The sequence below is a fragment of the Triplophysa rosa genome, linkage group LG3 (genome assembly GCF_024868665.1).
Source record: "Triplophysa rosa linkage group LG3, Trosa_1v2, whole genome shotgun sequence".
Lineage (NCBI taxonomy): Eukaryota > Metazoa > Chordata > Actinopteri > Cypriniformes > Nemacheilidae > Triplophysa > Triplophysa rosa.
The window spans coordinates 5173801-5192804 of record NC_079892.1 but is presented as its reverse complement, the minus strand read 5'-3'; the positions used below and the strand labels follow the sequence as shown (position 1 = coordinate 5192804).

Sequence of the window (19004 nt, the reverse complement as noted above, 5' to 3'; positions counted from 1 at the left end):
AGTTTGCTCAGACTCAACCGATGGTTTGTGGTGTAACCAGTCATTGTGGACCTCAACTGACTGTTCAATGGATCTCGGTCAGTGTACATGAATTTTAATATTAATATGATTTAGTGAGGATGAAAGACAGTCCAAATAATAGTTCAAAAACCTTGCTTAAACAAGGATTAAGTGGTTTGCTGGTCTTACAGTAGCTGGATCAAGATGGTCTTCACCAAGTCTGATAAATGGCCAAAAAGCCTGAACATCTTGGCCACCTTATCCCGGTTTAAGACGGTTAGACAGGGTTAAATTCTGGATCAAGTTAAATTTTCACATTCCATGTTTTAGTCTAATAGAAATGTTTTGAATGGTTCAATGGCTGTTTGATCAAAAGTACAGCACAATAAACAGACTGTATGCTGTCTATCACATTCTAGTTTCATTTACATCACAGCATCTACCCAGACTAAGGTCAATATATTTTGAAAGGCATATTAAATGCAACAGAGAAAGCTGTAAGCAAGTGTCAGTCTTACTTGATGTGTGTTAATGGAGTGAAGTCCATTTACGGTCCAATCCACTTCTGGTACAGGAACACCCGATCCATTACATGTGACTGTGACCGAGTCTCCTTCTATCACCGTCAGGTTACTGTGACTTACACTGATTTCTGGCAAATCTTCATGATAAATATGTAAACAGTTATTAGTATTAAAGATAATTAAAAAAATGATGTGTATTTTATTTAATGTTTATTGCTTGACTCTGTGAACAATTTCAGTCAACAATTTTATTCGGATGTTTATCGATATGCTAGACATGTTGCCAATAGAGCTCAACCTGTAACAAACCCAGACGATTATTTTAAAGGTACAGTTCACCCCAAAATACAACTTTTGACATTGTTTACTCACATCTGTGTCTTTTAAATTTCCTAAAAATTACTTTCTTATGTGAAATTAAAAAGATTTACAGTATAGCAGGAAGAACTGTTGCTTTCTCCTTTCCAATGAAAGTAAATGGTGACTATGTCAAGCAAAAAGTTCAGTGAAAAACGACTTAAATTTCAGCCAGTTGCTCACAAATACTAAGACGTCAGATGACTTAATATAGTGGATGACCTAATATAGAAAGAATATAGTTCACAACTCTTACGAATTACATGTTTATGGTGTAATATTGATGTGATACATTGTCATTTTTAGACCTTGACAGCTAGTCCCTATCCACTTCTATTGTAAAGAAGAAACCAGCTCAGACAGTCTGCCAAACCAGTTTTGCACACATAAAAGACATACTCACCTGAAGCCACATGAAGGTACGTAAATGATAACCGAATTAAAACAATTTGGCGAACCCATATAACATGCGTCACGTACCACACTGAGAGATGTTCATCAGCTGAAGGGAGATCTTTGAATAGCCGTTGTTACAGTACAGCCGCTGGTTATGAAGTTCAGACTCGCCTCTCTGCTGCCACAGCTGGATCCAGCGGATACTACAGCTGCAGTTAAACAGCACTCCTTCCAGCTTCCTGCCACCACATAATAGAGTTCTCAGTTAGAAAGCAAACGCACGCGCACGCACAACAGCAAGAAGTCCAAAGTAGGTGAAGGACACGGTTATCCTGCAAAACATCAACATCTCCACCACACATCACTCAACCATGGCCCGGAGATCAGCTGGCACCTTTCCATTTTGCAGCCGGAGCGCGCTGTGTGCCGAGGGCTTTGTGTATGAATGCGTTCTGGAGCGCGGCCCTTTCCTGGCCACGGCTGTTGAGCTACCGAGGGTGCCAAGTTTACCGCTGTTGCCTTGGGCGATCAGAGTCCACACAAATGAAGTAAAACAAAACAAACATCCTTGGATCTGGGCTGAAAACTAAACTGTGAGATGCGATATACTGTGACATGTTTTGGTTGGTAATATGCGTGGGTCCAAAATGATCACTTGCCAAGCACCAAATGAGTGAAAATCGCCTTCGGTGAGTTACCTACCCGGTAGTAAACGAAAAAAATAAATTACAATTTAGTAATAAGATTCTGAATCGTGGTGATGTCAATTTCATGAGCGATTGAAAGACGTATAAATCATCTCGCAGTTTACACATACAGTACTGTGCAAAGTCTTAAGCATGTACGTATTTTTACCCTAATAAAATGGTTTTAAGACAGTTATTTACATCTTTTGCTGTATATGACCTTATTATTACCTATGTTACACTGGACAGACGGTAGAGACCGAGGTCAATCCCACTTACTGTAAAACTAGAGTTGGACAGCACCTCCACCCACATCTACCACAATCCGCCAATGACTTCAACACCTACTCCCTATACAGCTACTGTATGTAGCTGTGAACAACAAGCATCTCTAAACCCGTTCATTTCCATATTTCACAGACCTCCAAACAACCTTGAGAGCAATCATCCCACTCCAGCACCAAAAACAGACGTCTTCTGGATCAACCTCCTCTCAAACGTCTAAATGTCAGCTCTGCCATATTTGATGACATCATTGAGACTCCATTGAGAGTTTAGAGCAGGGGTCGGCAAGTAAATTGGTATCGGGCCAAAAAAACAAATTCGCCACTAGATGACATAGTCAAAGGATAATTTAAGAAAGTCATTGATGAAAAAGAATAGCCTACTTTTAAAAATATAGTTATTATATAATTATATATTATATATGAATACATAATAGTCATATAATTATTTGACGTAATAGCGCTGGTGGGTACCAGGGCTGGGCTGGGACGTTAAATTGGCCCTGGCATTTTTGACCAGCTTCGGCCCTCCACCATTTGTCATGTCGTGTGATGTTAACATTTAAGATAGCTAGATGGTGAGAGAAAATAGCACTATCCTTATTTAAACTGAGACATTTATTCAAGAAGTTTATTATCAACTGAAAACAATTAGGCTTACTAGACACATTTTATGTCTAAGCGGGATTTGGTTTACCGGTGAGCATGAGCATAATATGAGCGGAGCGTTTGCTTGGTCCGTGAGCGACTGAGCGAAGCGCCATCATTGAGCGAAATATTAATAGTAGGCTGAAAAAGAGCAGTTATGTTTCAGTCAGACATTCTGTGACACTACAGCCAATATTTTTAGTGCCTAGAGAGTAACTGTATAATAACTGATAAAATATATTTGATTTTCGTTACTTTTTTTCCGTCAACATAATTATTAACGCTACGCTCTCGTTTCGCTCACATGCTCTGCTGGCGCGGGCCAGATATTATTGCTGGCGGGCCAGTTTTGGCCCGCTGGCCACCTGTTGCCGACCCCTGGTTTAGAGGGTCTTAGCCATCTTAGAACTGAACTGCTGACTCCAGGGCACAATTCCAGAATAAAACTATCCCCTTTCATCTCTGTATCCTCATTTATTGGTGATAATTTGTTTGAAGGTCAAATGTAAAGCTCGTTGGTGGTTGGTGATGCACCATGTTGAGAGCTCAGATTTTTAGTATGAGGAGGGAAAACGTTCATGTTGAAGAAAACAAGAATATTTGTGTACGGGAAATGAAATGGTTTAACTTAAAAGTTTTCTCCACATATAAACTGGGATTCGTGACTTTAACATTGAAGAATATTATACATGGTTCGATAATCACAAAAGAACGTATGACTGCAGCCCTGGAACAAATGACAGTTTGCATAAAGTTTATTACGAAATGAGTAAAAATGACATTTGTACCAGCTGTATTATATACCATTTACTGTCAGAATGATCCATAATTACACATATTGTCGAATGCAAATTGTCCAAACATTAGAGGCAAAATTTTCCCTCAATTTTACGCATTTGGGAAATTATAAGCAAACCGCTCCTGTGCATTTATCTACTGCGGGGAGACCAAAAAACAGGGTGTAATCCACTTTGTTCCATTTTACGCTTAAAGGACCTCCAGCCGGCAGGATCCCTCAGCCCTGCGGAAGGTTCCAGATCTGATCTCAGTGGCACACTCTCCCCCAAGAATACGAGAAATTAAACACACAGAAAATCTCTCGCCTGGTCTACAGACGGTTTGAAACTCAACATGCCCATTCATTCATCAATTGGTGAGAGCAAGATAACCTGGTACATTTGCAAGATGGGGCAGGAGATGGAGGAGTATAAGTTAAATCCCATGCATACGAAATGGGCCGAAAAATTGGGTGAGGAGTAAAACGGCACTGTTTCTCATTTGCACGGGTACATTCATCACATGTATCTTTAAACGATTTTGTCGGCACGTTCTTGGTGTCTGGGGTGGGCGTTCTTCTCGTGCATTTTGGAGCTTTGATGAATAATGATCAAAGGAGAGTGTAAGTGGTTTCTCCGCCTCTTAAAGCTAAATTAACATGTCTAATGAGAAGAGTGCACACTTCTTTTTTTTATTACACAGCATCCAAAATGGTTCGTAAAGACGATGATATAAGCTTGCACAACATGTTTAATTTAAAGCCTGCATGTTAAAAACAGTACAATACTCAAGATTATGGACAATTTAAGCAATTTTATAAAGGAAATTGTGAAAAAAATGCTTAAACCATGTGGCATGGTGGTTTTAAACTGGTTTAGATGGTCTCTTCACCTGTCCAACTGGATTTAGTTTTTGTAGCTTGTCAGACTTATGGTCCACCAGGCAGTTTTCCTGCTAAAAACCGTTCGCTGGCCTTGACTACTGTGCTCTTGCCCCGATCTAGCTAATCCACAGCTAGCAAAACCTTAACTATTTTCGAACCTGAATAAAATCTCAAATTAACCTTTGGAAAGGCCAAGGTGACTGCAAGCTGGGAAATAAAAAGGAAAAACACAAGGGACACTGACGCATCAAACCAGGCTGCTTGAAAAAAGACCCAAATACTAGTAAAGTAAATCCGAGCGCAATCCATGCATTATGCATGCACATCCGACTCACATGTGGCAAAACCCTGGGACAATGAATAAAACCACTAGAGCATTGGAGGGGTGGACAGGGAAATGCATACGTTGATATAGAAAATCCAAATATAGGCAATATATCTTCAGCCTTAAACAAAAGCACCACAGAGGCACAGGTGACAAACTCTCATTACTTTGTCGACGAGGACTGAGAGCATAATTGAGCCTTTATGATATGAATCAATTCAAAAGCACTCCAAAATAATGCCTTTATTCCTTCCTGCCGCTATAAATTGTTCATCTGCATACAGTAGCGCGCGCAACACCGGCAGAATTTATACATAAATAATCAGAAGACTGCGCTGGCGTATGATCAGGGAGCTCTCCAGACAAGCCGAGGAAATGTCAGCTATGCATCGGAGATGAGTTAGACCGCACGGAGTAAAGACCAGACACTCCACTAACACCCTCTCTGGAAACACTTTTTCATTAAGAGAGACCCGGAGGACGGTGAAGATGACATAATCCTAATTTAATGACAATTGCGATCAACGGATACTTACGCCCTTATGCTATGGCTCTATGGGGCTCATTTAAAAACTGTTTGGATGTTCTGAAGTTGGTCCCAAAAATGAAAATTCTGTCTTTATGTACTCTACGTCGTTTTAAACCTGCATTAACTTTTCTTCTCGGGGGACATAAAAGGTCACATTTGTGACAACAGTTGTACTGGTTGCTCTTTTTTACAAGAGAGGCTAGGGCTTTAAAAGCTTTAGAAAGGATGCAAAAGTGCCAAAAACACAGCTATTTACATCACTTTTTCTCCCATGAATGCAGAAGAACGAATATGGATGTCAAGATTTTTCTATGAAAAATGAAATCTATGTTCCATGGCTATCGTACGACTTAAGAAAAAATGTTAAATATCATATAGTTGCTAATGGAGAATATCAGGACCAGTCAATATATAAATATATAAAGGTAGATTTAATATTATACACGAGAAAAATGGTAATAAAAATATGAAATCCCTTTTCAAATCAAATCAAATAATTAAAAAAAATATTTTTAATATATACTGTATATACTGTATATATAAAAATATATTAACAAAAATAAAAAAATATTTTGTTTTACACTGAAAACAGAAATTAACAACATGACTGGAATGACATGAAGATGAGAATATATGCTAAATGTTCATTTTTGGTTGAACTATCCCATTTAAAACCATTCTGTAAATTATTCCAGCTCATGCTGAGTGCAGAGGGCATTTCAGAACACCTTTAATGTTGCACTACATTCTGCCTCAAGACAAAACGGTCGGGCAGAGAGTAAGGCTTCAACACCAGCCGCGAATGTAGACCGACAGAGCTATTCAGATTCATTATACCGGTGGCAATGAAAGGTTAAGCTAGGGGATACAGCTCTGGCGGTGTGCACTACTGTTTCAAGCTGCCGGGGTCATGCGTTGTGACATATCACAGTGGGCAGCACTTTGAGCCCCAGCCAATGAGGTTCTAACCTGAACGCCTGGATACTTGCAGAGGAGATGCTGCTAGCCGCGTGAGTAGGGCTAAATTAAATTTAGTCTGTGACCTTCTTGGTAAAATTGCAAGGACGGCACATTGGTGGATATGGAACAGTGACTGAGACTGACCTTAACGCTAATAAGAAGCTATGTGCGTGTAATGTGCATGTGTTTTTTTAATCTCTTTTTTGACAAAGGGCTTTTTGACATTTGACATAGTGGAAAGATGGAAACGTTGAGGAATGGAGGCAAAATTCAAACCTGGTTTTCCCAAATGAGCACAAACTCAATGTGTATGAAGCATGCACCCTAACCAAAATCAGATAATAAAATAAAATAAAATAATAAAATAAAAACAAAAAAATACTTATTAAATAAAGGACTGAAAAGGACAGAAAAGCAATTTTCAAGCAAAAATTCAAGCATGTTCGTGTATTTGCGGTAAGGCAAAAAAAAACATGACTCCACACTGAAAGAACAAGCTCCGTGCAGACAACATCACAGTTTTCTCCAAGCTCTCATTAACCTTCCTGTGATGTTCAGTGTCTTTCTTACAGGGATTAAACTGGCTTTACTGCATGGTTAGCCTGATCCTATATGAGGGGGCATTGTTTAATCATATTAAAAATTAAAGTTCTAAAACCCAGACATCACAAACCTAATTATCAATAAAACGATGTCATACACAATCATGCGTTACCTGGCAAAAAAGAAACGACAATAAGAAAATGCAAACGCTATTTCCCCGACGACTTTCTCAAACAAAACCACAAATGCATTTCCAAGCCAATACTTCCAGTAGGAACTGCGGAAAAATAACGATGGAAAGCAGACCGATATTTGCCGTGTTGTGAATCCTTCACAATATGACCACAACTGTCAGGTTCAAAGTACGGAAAGCCGCATTCCTCTCAATCCATATGGATTTCCTGGCGACGGTCCAAACAGCAGGTATAATTTCCCAAACCGCACCTTCTCCAGCGCACTCCATTACCATACATGGTGGCAGGAGGCCTTTTCTGTTAGCCTGCAGGAGCGTAAGCGCTAGAGAAAAAGATGGCAGGCAGTGGGGATGAATGGAGAGATATAGTCGTCATTGACCAGAACTGCAAATAACACATGTTTATATGGATTGAACGGATGTGAAAAGGGCGGCGCTCTGTCAGGTGTTTGCACAACAGAGGAAGACTAGCAAGGACCAAGACTGAAATTTGCACACGAGTGGAAAGGAAAGTACAAGACCTGTGTGTTACCTGCTGATAACATAACAGCACAGAAACACTGTTGAAAACTTACTTTCTAGAAATGGCACACACAATGATTTCACAATGTAAAAATCTCATTCAAAGTAATGAGATAAATAAAATTTCATCTTTTTGGGGTGATTATTTTGCAAGCAATCTTAAATTTAGATTATTGTATTATCTATTTTATTATTTAACAATATTTCACCTTTTTAATAATGAAAAACATTGATCTTAAAAAAATATATAGGCTATATATTATTTTTTCATCATTTTTAATATTTAGTGTAGAATTTTAATACTGATTTTAATTAAGCATGTTGTTTCTACTTCGGTCAAAACATATTAAATATAGTAAAAAAATGTCTAGATTTCATTAAGAAAAATTATATATAATAATATAAATAAATAAATATGTATTTATTTATTTATACATTTAATTTGTAAATTGAAATTAAATAAATAAATAAATATAGCAGCTAGCCCAGATCCTTTCTGCTTTTGCCCACAATTCTCTACCCCTCAGTTTTCTATTAAAAATCATTATGTTATAGAATATGTTGCATCCATCAGTATTGAACTAACGTTTCAATAAAAACACACTAAGCAAATGGTCAATGGTCAAAATAATGCACGTTTTAGTGTGTTCAGCTTTTAGCAGAATTGCGTCAAATAAATAACAAATTGCTGCGGTAAGTGGAAGAAATAATCAATAGAGTGGAACATCATTGCCAGTGCATGAACATTTTGCCATGCATCTGTCATGTTCCCTCCAGTTCTCTGCTGCTTATTATCTTCATCTTGTGAGTGATTATCTCAGGCTTACAATCAATATTTAAACACCAGCCCCATTATTCTACACATAAAGAACCAACACCACCGACATGCAGAGAGAAGGGAAAAACAGAAATGAAAAGACATAACACGTACACATTGCTGTGACTGTAAATTGGTTATATGGTTAATGATATGGAAATCAAACAATGTTGACTTCTATAGCCACTTTTTCCATACTACAAATCTTAGTGATGATTTTTTATCATTTCCATTTAAGAGCTTTTCTTTACATCATAATATTACTGCAATAAAATCCAAAATATTACAGAATGTTAATAACTGATAACTTGCTTTGCTAAAACAGCTTTTATGTCAAGATCAACATCACAAAAAGTCATCATCCTGACAAAACATGACAGAAAAGTAATGCCGCAATTCTGTTTGATGCCGCTATGGACCTTCAAAACGTAAGTATTTTGTGAGAAATCATCTCTCACAGTATAAGTTTCATAATAAAACAAATTGATAGACATGCAGAGGCCTCCAGTCAAAAACATGCCTATCAATTCATTTCTCATTCAAGAACTCCGCCTTCAGACCTTTGCAAAAAATTGTTGGCCTACAGAACCGCTGGCCTTCAGATGACTTTTTATGAAATTCTTAAAAATATTTGTATTATATTCTGAGTGCACGTATGCAGGTATGTGTTGCTGTATATCATTTTAATGGCCAGGAATTACAGACAGTTTTCTGTCAGCCTTCTATGTTTTCTCCTCGCGCTTTCACTAGACCGTGCAACTAAAGCTTGTCCTTGTCTTGATAGAGAGCGCACGGTGTCGGTGCGGTCTGACATGTGAAAAGACAAGAGCACGTGCGAGCGTGTTTACAGGTGAGGGCAGACATCAATGCGAGACAAAGAGCGTAACTCTACCTCATAAATGATCTCTGATCAATTTTAAACTGTCAAAACATCCTGTAAAGTTTAGTCACATCCTTCGGTTATTTTTCAACCAAAACAACTTTTTTTAAATCTGTCAGTAATTGTGTTGAATATACCTACAAAACCTCCTATTCCAACAGGGTGTCCTAAAAAACAAGCCAGAAATGGGGTTCAATAATGAATAAGCTACTGTAGACATCTCCACAAACAGATCTGATTTAATCACTTGCAAAATGTGCAGACAGTCTGTTCTTAACATCAGATTTGGAAAATGAATCAGAATTGGGTGCGTTCAGATAAAAACCAGATATGTACTAGCAGCAAAAGACGGAAATGTGAAAAATTGATTCTCGGCTACATTGCCAAGATCTCTTTAACAGTCCCAAGACTAATGAATATATGCATTTTAATCCGTTCCGAGATACATGCATAATGACTTAAGCATCCTTATAAACCCGAGGATTAATTCACGATCTCTCTCCTCAATGTGTCACAAGGCATTACCACTCTCGCCCAATTGATAATCCCATTAAGTTACAGACAAACAAGATGAGTATGTTTGTGTGCTGGTTTTGCGCTGCCCTTTCAATTTGGTGTTTAAAGTGAACCCAAGCCAGAACATTTACCTGTGTGCTAAATTGGCATTGGTTAGATTGCTGGGCACGGTTCCATTCAGACGGACAGCACCTGCAGTGCAATCACTCCTAAAAATGGACAAAGACTCACTGCTCATGATAGGTCAGGCCCATCAGAGACAGCTCTCAAATTATCCAAATTACAGCAACCAATTTCTTAACTAACATAAAAACTATTTATTTTGTTTCCAAACCTAACTTTGGGCAAAAACAGCTAAAGAAAACCACCTTTAGTGCTTGCTTAGCTACTAGGGATGGGTATAGTTAAGATTTTAATGGTATTACTACTCTTATCGATACTGCTTTTCGGTCCGGTACTTTAACGCTATTCTTATTGGTACTTTTTGATATAAAAAGAAACAAATTAGGAACAGAATTAAAATTGCTTTATTTGAATTAACATAATTAACAATAAATAAATAACTCAAAATAAATCAAATAAACAATTTACAACAAAAGAAATTCTAGTTTTCATAAATTCTTCCTTAATCCTTGGGGCATCAAGAGATGAACTAGATTGGGCTAAATCAAACAGCGCATCTCTCTGTCTGTACATGATGCACTTTTGACAGGTGCTTTGACAGATTACTTGTGTTTCCACCCTTACAAGCAAAGTAAACTTGTAAGCAAACTTGTAAGTAACAAGTAACTTGTAACAAGTAACAAGTAACTTGTAAGTAAACTTGTAAGCAAACTTGTGGCAACGAGCATCGTCACTGTCAGCATTAACTTTTGTAAAGTGCAACCACACTTTTGAACTTGTTCTCGCCGCCATCGTCGCGAATTAAGAGCGTCTACCTTCTGTGTGGCTGTTCTTGTGTGTGTGCGCGCTGTGTAAACAAACTGCGCGAGAGACACGTGACGTGCCGCCTCCCGCGCTATGCTGGTAATAACGAATATGCATGCGCCAAAGACTAAATTTTTGGTGTTATTGAAAATTAGAAACTATTGTTGAGATAAAATGTGAAAGATAACGTTAATGTAGCAATAACAAATAAGATTTGTTTTCCTGAGGACCGAAAGCAGACCCGATAGGGGCGGAGCTTATCCCGGTCTTTCATAATTTTGCCCTGGGCCCATTTAATACCGGGTTTCGGTACCTATCCCTATTGGCTACACACCTATAGTTATATGGTATGGTGTGGTATGGTATGAATATAGTATATTAAGCCACAGAAACAATTAAGAGACAAGTGATTTTCCAGGTGGGCAGAGGGGGGTCATTACATATATTTTTTGCCCCCAATTATTTACTGTAAACGAACTATTTACAAAATAACAATTTCACTTTTTGAATTACATTCTTATGTAGGCTATATATTTACTTTTTTTTTTTACATTTATTTAACATTTTACTATTTAGTAACTTTAGATTTGATGAAAACATATAAAAGAGCTATTCATATTACTATAATATTCACAGAATTAACTTTCTGTTCATTTTAGAGAATTCTGTCACAAACTCATCCATGTCCATGTTATTGCTTTTGGTGTCAAAACCATCACCCGTAGGGTAAACCGCTAATATTTGATGTAACGGGTGGAATAATTATTCATGTGTCATTTGCATGTGTCATTTGGTTCGGGGGCGGGTCGGGAATTAATATGCACGGGCGGAAAGCGGATATCCAAAACTATTTCGACTCACCTCAGCCTGCATTTACATGGTCCTGTGCTTATTTGTGTTCAAGCTCTGCCCGAAGAGCTGATTTCTAATTGCAGCGCGCTTTGCAGCGTTATGGTGGATTCACACGGTACACGGCAGTCGCGTTTGTCCAGTTCATTGTGCAACTGATGGACAGCTATAGTGAGGATTCGATTCTCTTATCACAATTTAAATAAACGTTTTAGCTCATCATGCTCCTGGTCCCTTTTCTGCATTAAGCTTTATTTAGCCTTGATGGCAGTTTAGCCTATAGGAGCTTTGGTATAATTTTACAGTAAAACTATTGTTAATATCACATGAATAATATAGGCTATTTTTAAAACATTTTGCATAAATCAAAACACACTTCATAAATCACTAATCAAATATAGAATAGCTACTATTAGCTAACAATATTTTAGTGGATTCACACTTGGTTGTCTCTCCCATATTGAGTTACTAGGCTACATGTTTTTGTCAAACGGACGTACATTTTTGTCAAACGGGCAGGGTCAGGTACGGAATTAAATTAGAGATGCTGTCGGATGTCGGGTGTTCTTTTAATTACTGCGGGTGCGGGTTTATCAAACAGGACCCGTGCAGGAATCTGACGCAGAGTCGCTGAGAGAGTCCAAGTCTGTTCACTGCAATGGAACATGTTTTTTCCCAGCAACGGCGGTTCACGGATCCTCTCTCTCAACAGCTCTGGGTGGAGGCAGGGTGGGCAAAGCTTCTCTGGAGCCGGGCCTGTTAATCAGCATTTCTGGATGTATTGTGGTCATTCCAGTCCAGTGTCTGTTGAATTTTACCACAATCAAACCTCAGGAGTGACATAAAGTCATCCAACAGCAATGTGAAAGACTGACAGCTTGACACATGCAAACTGTAAATAATCGAGGTTATCACATGAAAAATATTTTTGAACTTTTCCTAAATACATGTAGAAATATTTCTGTTGTACTGCTTAAAAGTGAATATGAACTTGTTTTCTTTGCAGTATTTGAGGTCAGAAAAAATACAGAGCATCTTTTTCTGTTATTTTGACCATTTTCTGCAAATAAATTCAAATAGAAACAATATTTTTATTTGAAATTTGGTAGAAATATTGTTAGTAGTTCAAAAAAATACCTTAGACAAATAAATACCTTTGCTGTTTTCTCCATTTTTTGTTCCATAAACCTCTTATTTTGATGATTCATTCTAACCTTAACAAAATGGCCTCCGGACATTTTTGGCCACTACACCAAAGTAGGATCTTTGACATTTTTTTGGTCAAAATAATCAGATTTAGGCCTCTGGCCTTTCCTAACGGCTGTAAATGTAAAAAATAAATGCCTTAAAACACTATATTTTTGCAGCAGCTTGTTTACAGTTTGCCAGTATTACTCTTAGCCCTTTTTTACCAGTGATGATCCTTCTAGCGATGAGCCAGACATGAAGTTCGTGTCTGTGGGAGCCGCTTTATACAGGCGAGGATTAGAGAAAGGTCAACAGAATAAAACGGATTGATGGCGCCCACAGCTGCTAGCCGAGAGGCTGAAAGTATGCCATGAGTGACTGAGTCTGCCGACTGTGGCCAATGTGCTTTGTGCTTCGGCCGTAAATAGGCTTGTATCATACGGTATCATCATCAGCGAGCGCAGAAGATTTACTGTTTGATGCCTCGATCGCATTTTAGACAGAGATGCTAGCTAAGGACGCTAAGTTTAAGCTATCTGGCTATCTTCAGGTATGGAAAGGAGAGAAAATGTGTACTACTCCTTTGTAGACAACTAACCCGGCTGGTTTGCTATGACCAATCTCACCAACCAGATAATTAACCTGGCTGGCTTTCCATGACCAATCCCACAAATCAGATAACTAACCTGGATGGTTTCCTATAACCAAACTCACCAATCATCCTATCAGCCCGGGAGCAACACCTACTAATAGACAAGCCACCTCACATTCACCATCTCTAGTGTCTTTCAGCACCCCTCCTCCACCCTGTCTCATCACCTTCAGCTCAGCACCTTCTAGCTCAGAAGGGGAGGGGCACATAGCACATACCGGGCCCAGGACCCTCTCCCCGGACAAGGGGCGGGCGCTCCGAGTTCGGAGGATCTACCGAGCTCTGAGTTCTCTCCCCGGGAAAGCACACCAAATACGCACACTATACGTCTCTAATTATCCGTTAATATTATCTGCGAGGTGAACTTGTGAAAGAAGATATTTTTAAAAATTTCTCAGTGGTTTTGTGTTCATACAATGGAAGTCAATGGGGCCAATTTTGTCTGGTTACCAATGTTCTATAAAATATTTTCATCTGTGTTCTGCAGAAGAAAGAAAGGCATACAGGTTTGAAATCACATGGGTGAATAAATGATTTTAGAGTGAGCTCTCTCTGTCACGTTCCAGTCAGGGAACCATGAAATGTTGTCTGCCTTGATTTTGCCGACAACTCCCCGCGTCAATAAAACCCGACAACGTGAGCGATTTCAAGGACTTGCTGCGAAGGATCAGCCAACATCTTTAAAGATCACCTCAGAGGCGAGTTGACAAACATCCAGGCATACTTCATGCTCGCCTTGAGATCGCAATCACCGAAGGAAAATAACAAACAAAAAGAGAGGGGAGGGGTGGCGTTAAGGTCCGTTCTGTCAGACAAGCGCTCAATCCACCAATAACATTCCATTTCCTGTAGCAGTCAAAAGCCTGTCTCAATCCTGTGTGCTTCTCCGTTGTAAAAAAGAAAGATGTTAGAAAATAGATAATTGAGAAGACGGAAAACTACAGCTCTGCCCACCTTTTCTCCTCGGCCTTGTTATTTACGGCGAATGCTTAATTGGATTTGCAGAAAATAAACATGGATGACACACTTGGCCTATATCTGCACCTGAGATTAGTCTGTTCTGCTGGCCTTTGCTGCATTATTATACAAAGCAGACTAATTATGGCCATTCACTCTGTACAATACAGTCTGTGCGAAGATCTGATTTCAGGGCACAATTTTCCCCTGAAAGCCATTTTCTCACTATATCTGTCTTGATTACTGCAGTCCTTACTGTTTCCCTTCATCCCCACAGGGACAGTCAGTGCCTGAAGAGACAATGCAAATGGCGATAAGACATAGAGGACTCTGTCATTTGTATGCATGTCCACAAAGGTGTGTCTTTGAGCAGCTACTGAAGCAAAATAGAGTAAATTGCCCAGCCACGCCCTACAATGGCAGTTTTTCGTTCTTTTCTTATTACAAAAAAATGGTGATGATCTTATTATTAACGTATGGCTTTCTCAAATACTTAATTCTGATTGGTTAATTGCTTGTACACCATGCTTTCCATATACCATGGTATTTCTGCAGTACTTCCAAGAGTACCATGGTAGTCATATTACATTTTACATTTTTGTATTTGCCTTCATTTAAAAATCTTTCATTCATAGTAACTAACTATATATATTTATACAATTAATCAGTACACAAAAATCTTAAAGCTTTTACAGAATTTTCATGTATTTTTACATTTGGTGAAAAAATGTCAAATTACAGAAAAAAGTAGCTAATTTACAAGTTTACTGTAAAATAATGTGAAAAACTTTGGCACCCTACCTGCCAGAAAATATTAAAGTTTCTTTACAGGAATTTTGTCTTTTACCACTATTTATATTTTTCTATATTTTTGTTTATATTTTTTTATTTGTATGTCTTTCTGTACATATTGTTCACGTGTATGTGAAAACTACTGAAGAGACAACTAAAATGTTTTTGTACATATGTGCAATTACAATAAAGGCATTCTATTCTATTCTATTCTATTCCATTCTATTCTATTCTATTCTATTCTATTCCATTCCATTCTATTCTATTCTATTCTAGCTGCAGGAACAAAAGGAACACCTACAGCAAAAAAAGCATCCCAGCAACTGTTTTTAAGCATCTCACATTCTTTATGTAATAATGTTTTACAATTTTATCATCTTGTCTTTTTTCTTAATACTCACTCTTTTCTTTTTCCTTCTCTTTCTCTCTGTTTCTCCTTATGCCTTCTCACTCTTTCTCTTACTACACCCCACTCTAATTTGTGATACAGGCTTCTATAAGAACATACAGGAGATTGGCATATCTCAGCGCAAGCCACTGTTATCTGAAAATAGGAGTCAGAGCGGGTCGACTTTTCTACACAGGTCGTTCCCCCACGCTGTGATTACACCCCACAGTACTGAGCCGCACGCACCACCCGTCTCACTTCCCGGCCGTCAAGAATAAAAACTGACAGCAATTACATGTGTGAGCACACTCACGCGTGGGTGCGGACAAACACTCCCGCTCGGTTTTGCAGGTGTTCGCGTCAGACCTTGTAGAGAGACGCCGTGAACGCTGTTTTAATGTGCGATTCCCACCACCCATGTTTCCAATCCTGCAGCGTGTTGACGGCTACATCCGAGTATTCCTAGAGTACATTTCAATGTGAAGAGCTGAAGTGTTTAGATGGTAGTTATACAGGCTATTGTGCACTTATATATGTGCATCATACTGTATATCAAGACTGTGGTGGAAATCATCGCTTGACCACGCCGGTGGTCAAGCGATGGTTTTCTCCAAGTTCACCAAACCTAGTAAAAAAGCAACTTAAACCAGTTTGCTGATCTTAGGCTGGTCTAAAGAGTCTTGTCTTCTGCCTGGCAAATCAGTTCAGGATGGTTTAAGGTTTTTGTGTTTTTCTTTTTGCAGGGAACTGAAATGGTCTATTCTCCAGTTTAAATATATATGTCATACCTATGAAGTTATGTTTGTATACTTACTGTATTGCAGTCTGCAGTAATTAATAACACGTCAGAAATTCGTGATTTATATTAAACAGGCCCAAACAAAGTCAAAACCTTTGCAGATTTATGCTAAATTGCAATAAATTATTCAGTTAAGGTCGGCTAAAAATAATGTTTTGTAATGCTAAACTGATCAACAGCTCAAATACACAGTATATTTAACTATATATAAAATTATGAAGAAATGATATAAAATTGTATCAAAAAATGTAAATAAATGGTATATGTATATAAATTATATCAATTTCAAATGTATATACCAGCTAAAAGAAAATCGTCAATATCTAGAAGTATACTAACATCTATGTGCCTTCATAGAATACACACATGGACTAAAAACTCTCATTTCAAATCTTTCCTAATATTAATTATTTTTAACATATAACTAATAATTCATTTTATTAAGTCCAAACATAAATGTCTTTATTCTATATCAATTTCCTGCTACGCTCACTAAAATCCACGCAACTAAGAACAATCACAAAAAGCATAGATACTGCCTTCTCTATGACACAATGACGATTTCGGCTTCAAGATGATGAAAGGAAGGAAGCATCTCTCAGCTTATCTGTTTTTAATCAACAGATGTGATCCCAAGTGGACGGGCTCCATGACGACCAGCTGCCTGTCACAAGCTGATAATAGAAGCACTTAAAGTGCATCAACAACCATCTGAAATCAAGTATAAATATATCAACACATGGGGTTTTCATGTTTGCGCCTTTGTGCACGACTGTAATCTTAGAGATGTATAGCCAAGTAATTAAATTTGCTGGATAAAACAGCAAATTCCATCAACTCTCTTTGATTCGAGATGGTTTGCTTAGCTCTTTTATATTCCAACCAGTCGGATCTTTGATGTTTAGGATGAATTCATTTTCCTATTATTTTCTTTTTTATGAATAAATCATGCATTAGACTCAACAGTCGGCTTCGGAAAAAGGCTAAAATCCACTTTATTGACTTATTTTTAGATACAACTATACATGCATTATGGGTGCTGTATGTTGCCACTTATAACCATGACTGCTTCATGCTGCAATACGACTCGATATCACATGAAATGAATGTAATCGCATGACTTGTCTAAGTATAGCTGAAACTTGCCAGAAGTTTGTAATTTCCTTTACAGCTGCTGTCTTATTACAGAAGACAGTATAAAGGAATCAAGCATGAGGAACTTCCAAATGTCCTAATTTCCTCTTGATGTTGAAAGAATATTGAAATATTCACTAGTTCTGGGTCAGAAATCAAATGTAAGCAAATAAGTAGCTTAGATTTTCTTGCTTCCAGTCTCAAATCACACCCAGATAACACAGATCACAGGTTTGCAATTCTAATTTATGACTGATCAAACGTTTAGGATCACTTGACCAAAATGTTTCTCATGATTTAAAAAAAATCGTTTAATCTCACGTTTCAATGTTTCAAATTACTTTTGTATACAAAAATATAATTGTGCCAATATTTTAATTTCTTTCATTAGAAAACCAAATGTTTATTATATTTGAAGTGGATTACTTGTACTACAGTACTGTTTAAAACGCTTCTCAGGTTGACACCTCCAGAAGCTTGATGATAAAATGCCAAGTGTATGATTTGGGTTTGAAGATGCTAAATATGGAGTTCTTTTATTTTGGATGCTTTTAGTCACAACATAATCCCAATAGTTACAATTGTGTTATTCCGGTTTTGATCGGTTTACTATTATTCTAAATGTGAAAAGAATATAAATAAAGAATGAATCCGGTAGTGTACAAACACAGTATATGGAATTTTAAAATGAAAGAGCACAAAACAGATCAGACTTCATTGCATTTGAATAGGTTTTTTGGACCTACTGTAACTGGCAAACTGCTAAATATATATTTAAGGATAGCATGTACAAACCTATTGTTAGTGCTTTTCTTGTTCTACAGACAACACATTTTCAATATCTCCTATGAAACCCAAAAGTGCCTCTCCTTGGAGCATCTCCAAAGGACGTGCTAACCCTGCAGAGAAGATGGCCCACCACAGAGGAGCTGTCCTGCTTCCCTGGCTTAAAATATCACATTTAGTCACACGCACATAAACACATACACACCCGCATGCGGGGGCACAGATGCTTGCGCGGTAAAAGCCTAATGCACTCAGTTGATTGGTGTTTGCATGTTGCTTCATTGGGCAACACTATGATAACACCTCCACTATAATTATGAAATTGCTTTACTTGATTTACTACAATCCCAGACAAGGACCTAGCGACTAGCTCGTATTGCCATGTGTTTCCTCTTGCAGGGATAAAGGCTGGTTCTACCCTATATACCCTATACCCTAAATTTCTAGATAAAGATAATGGTTACTATTTTATACCAATCTAGAAACATTTGACATAATTGAAAACTCTTTTCTCCAATCATGACTCCATATCACAGGTAACCAGCTGACCTCGCAAGAGCCACTCTTAATACTCCTACAGCATATCTACAGCAGAAGTGACGAGTGAACCTTTGATACATCAAAACTAAATTGCTCCCAATATAACCAGTGAAGCTGTCTAAACTGGACGCACTTCACACAGCGCATCGCAC

The 19004-nt window shown here is 38.0% G+C and overlaps 1 protein-coding gene across 1 annotated transcript in view; it reads right to left on the bottom strand.

Annotated features, from left to right (window-relative positions):
* Positions 1 to 19004, bottom strand: part of ntrk3a (neurotrophic tyrosine kinase, receptor, type 3a) — a 165300-nt gene that overhangs the window by 83906 nt on the left and 62390 nt on the right. Inside the window, exons 5-6 of the mRNA XM_057329253.1 lie at positions 1362 to 1516; positions 519 to 661 (exon numbers count right to left, since the gene is read on the bottom strand). Of these exons, the coding sequence (XP_057185236.1) occupies positions 519 to 661; positions 1362 to 1516 (298 nt within the window). The remainder of the gene's footprint in view (positions 1 to 518; positions 662 to 1361; positions 1517 to 19004) is intronic.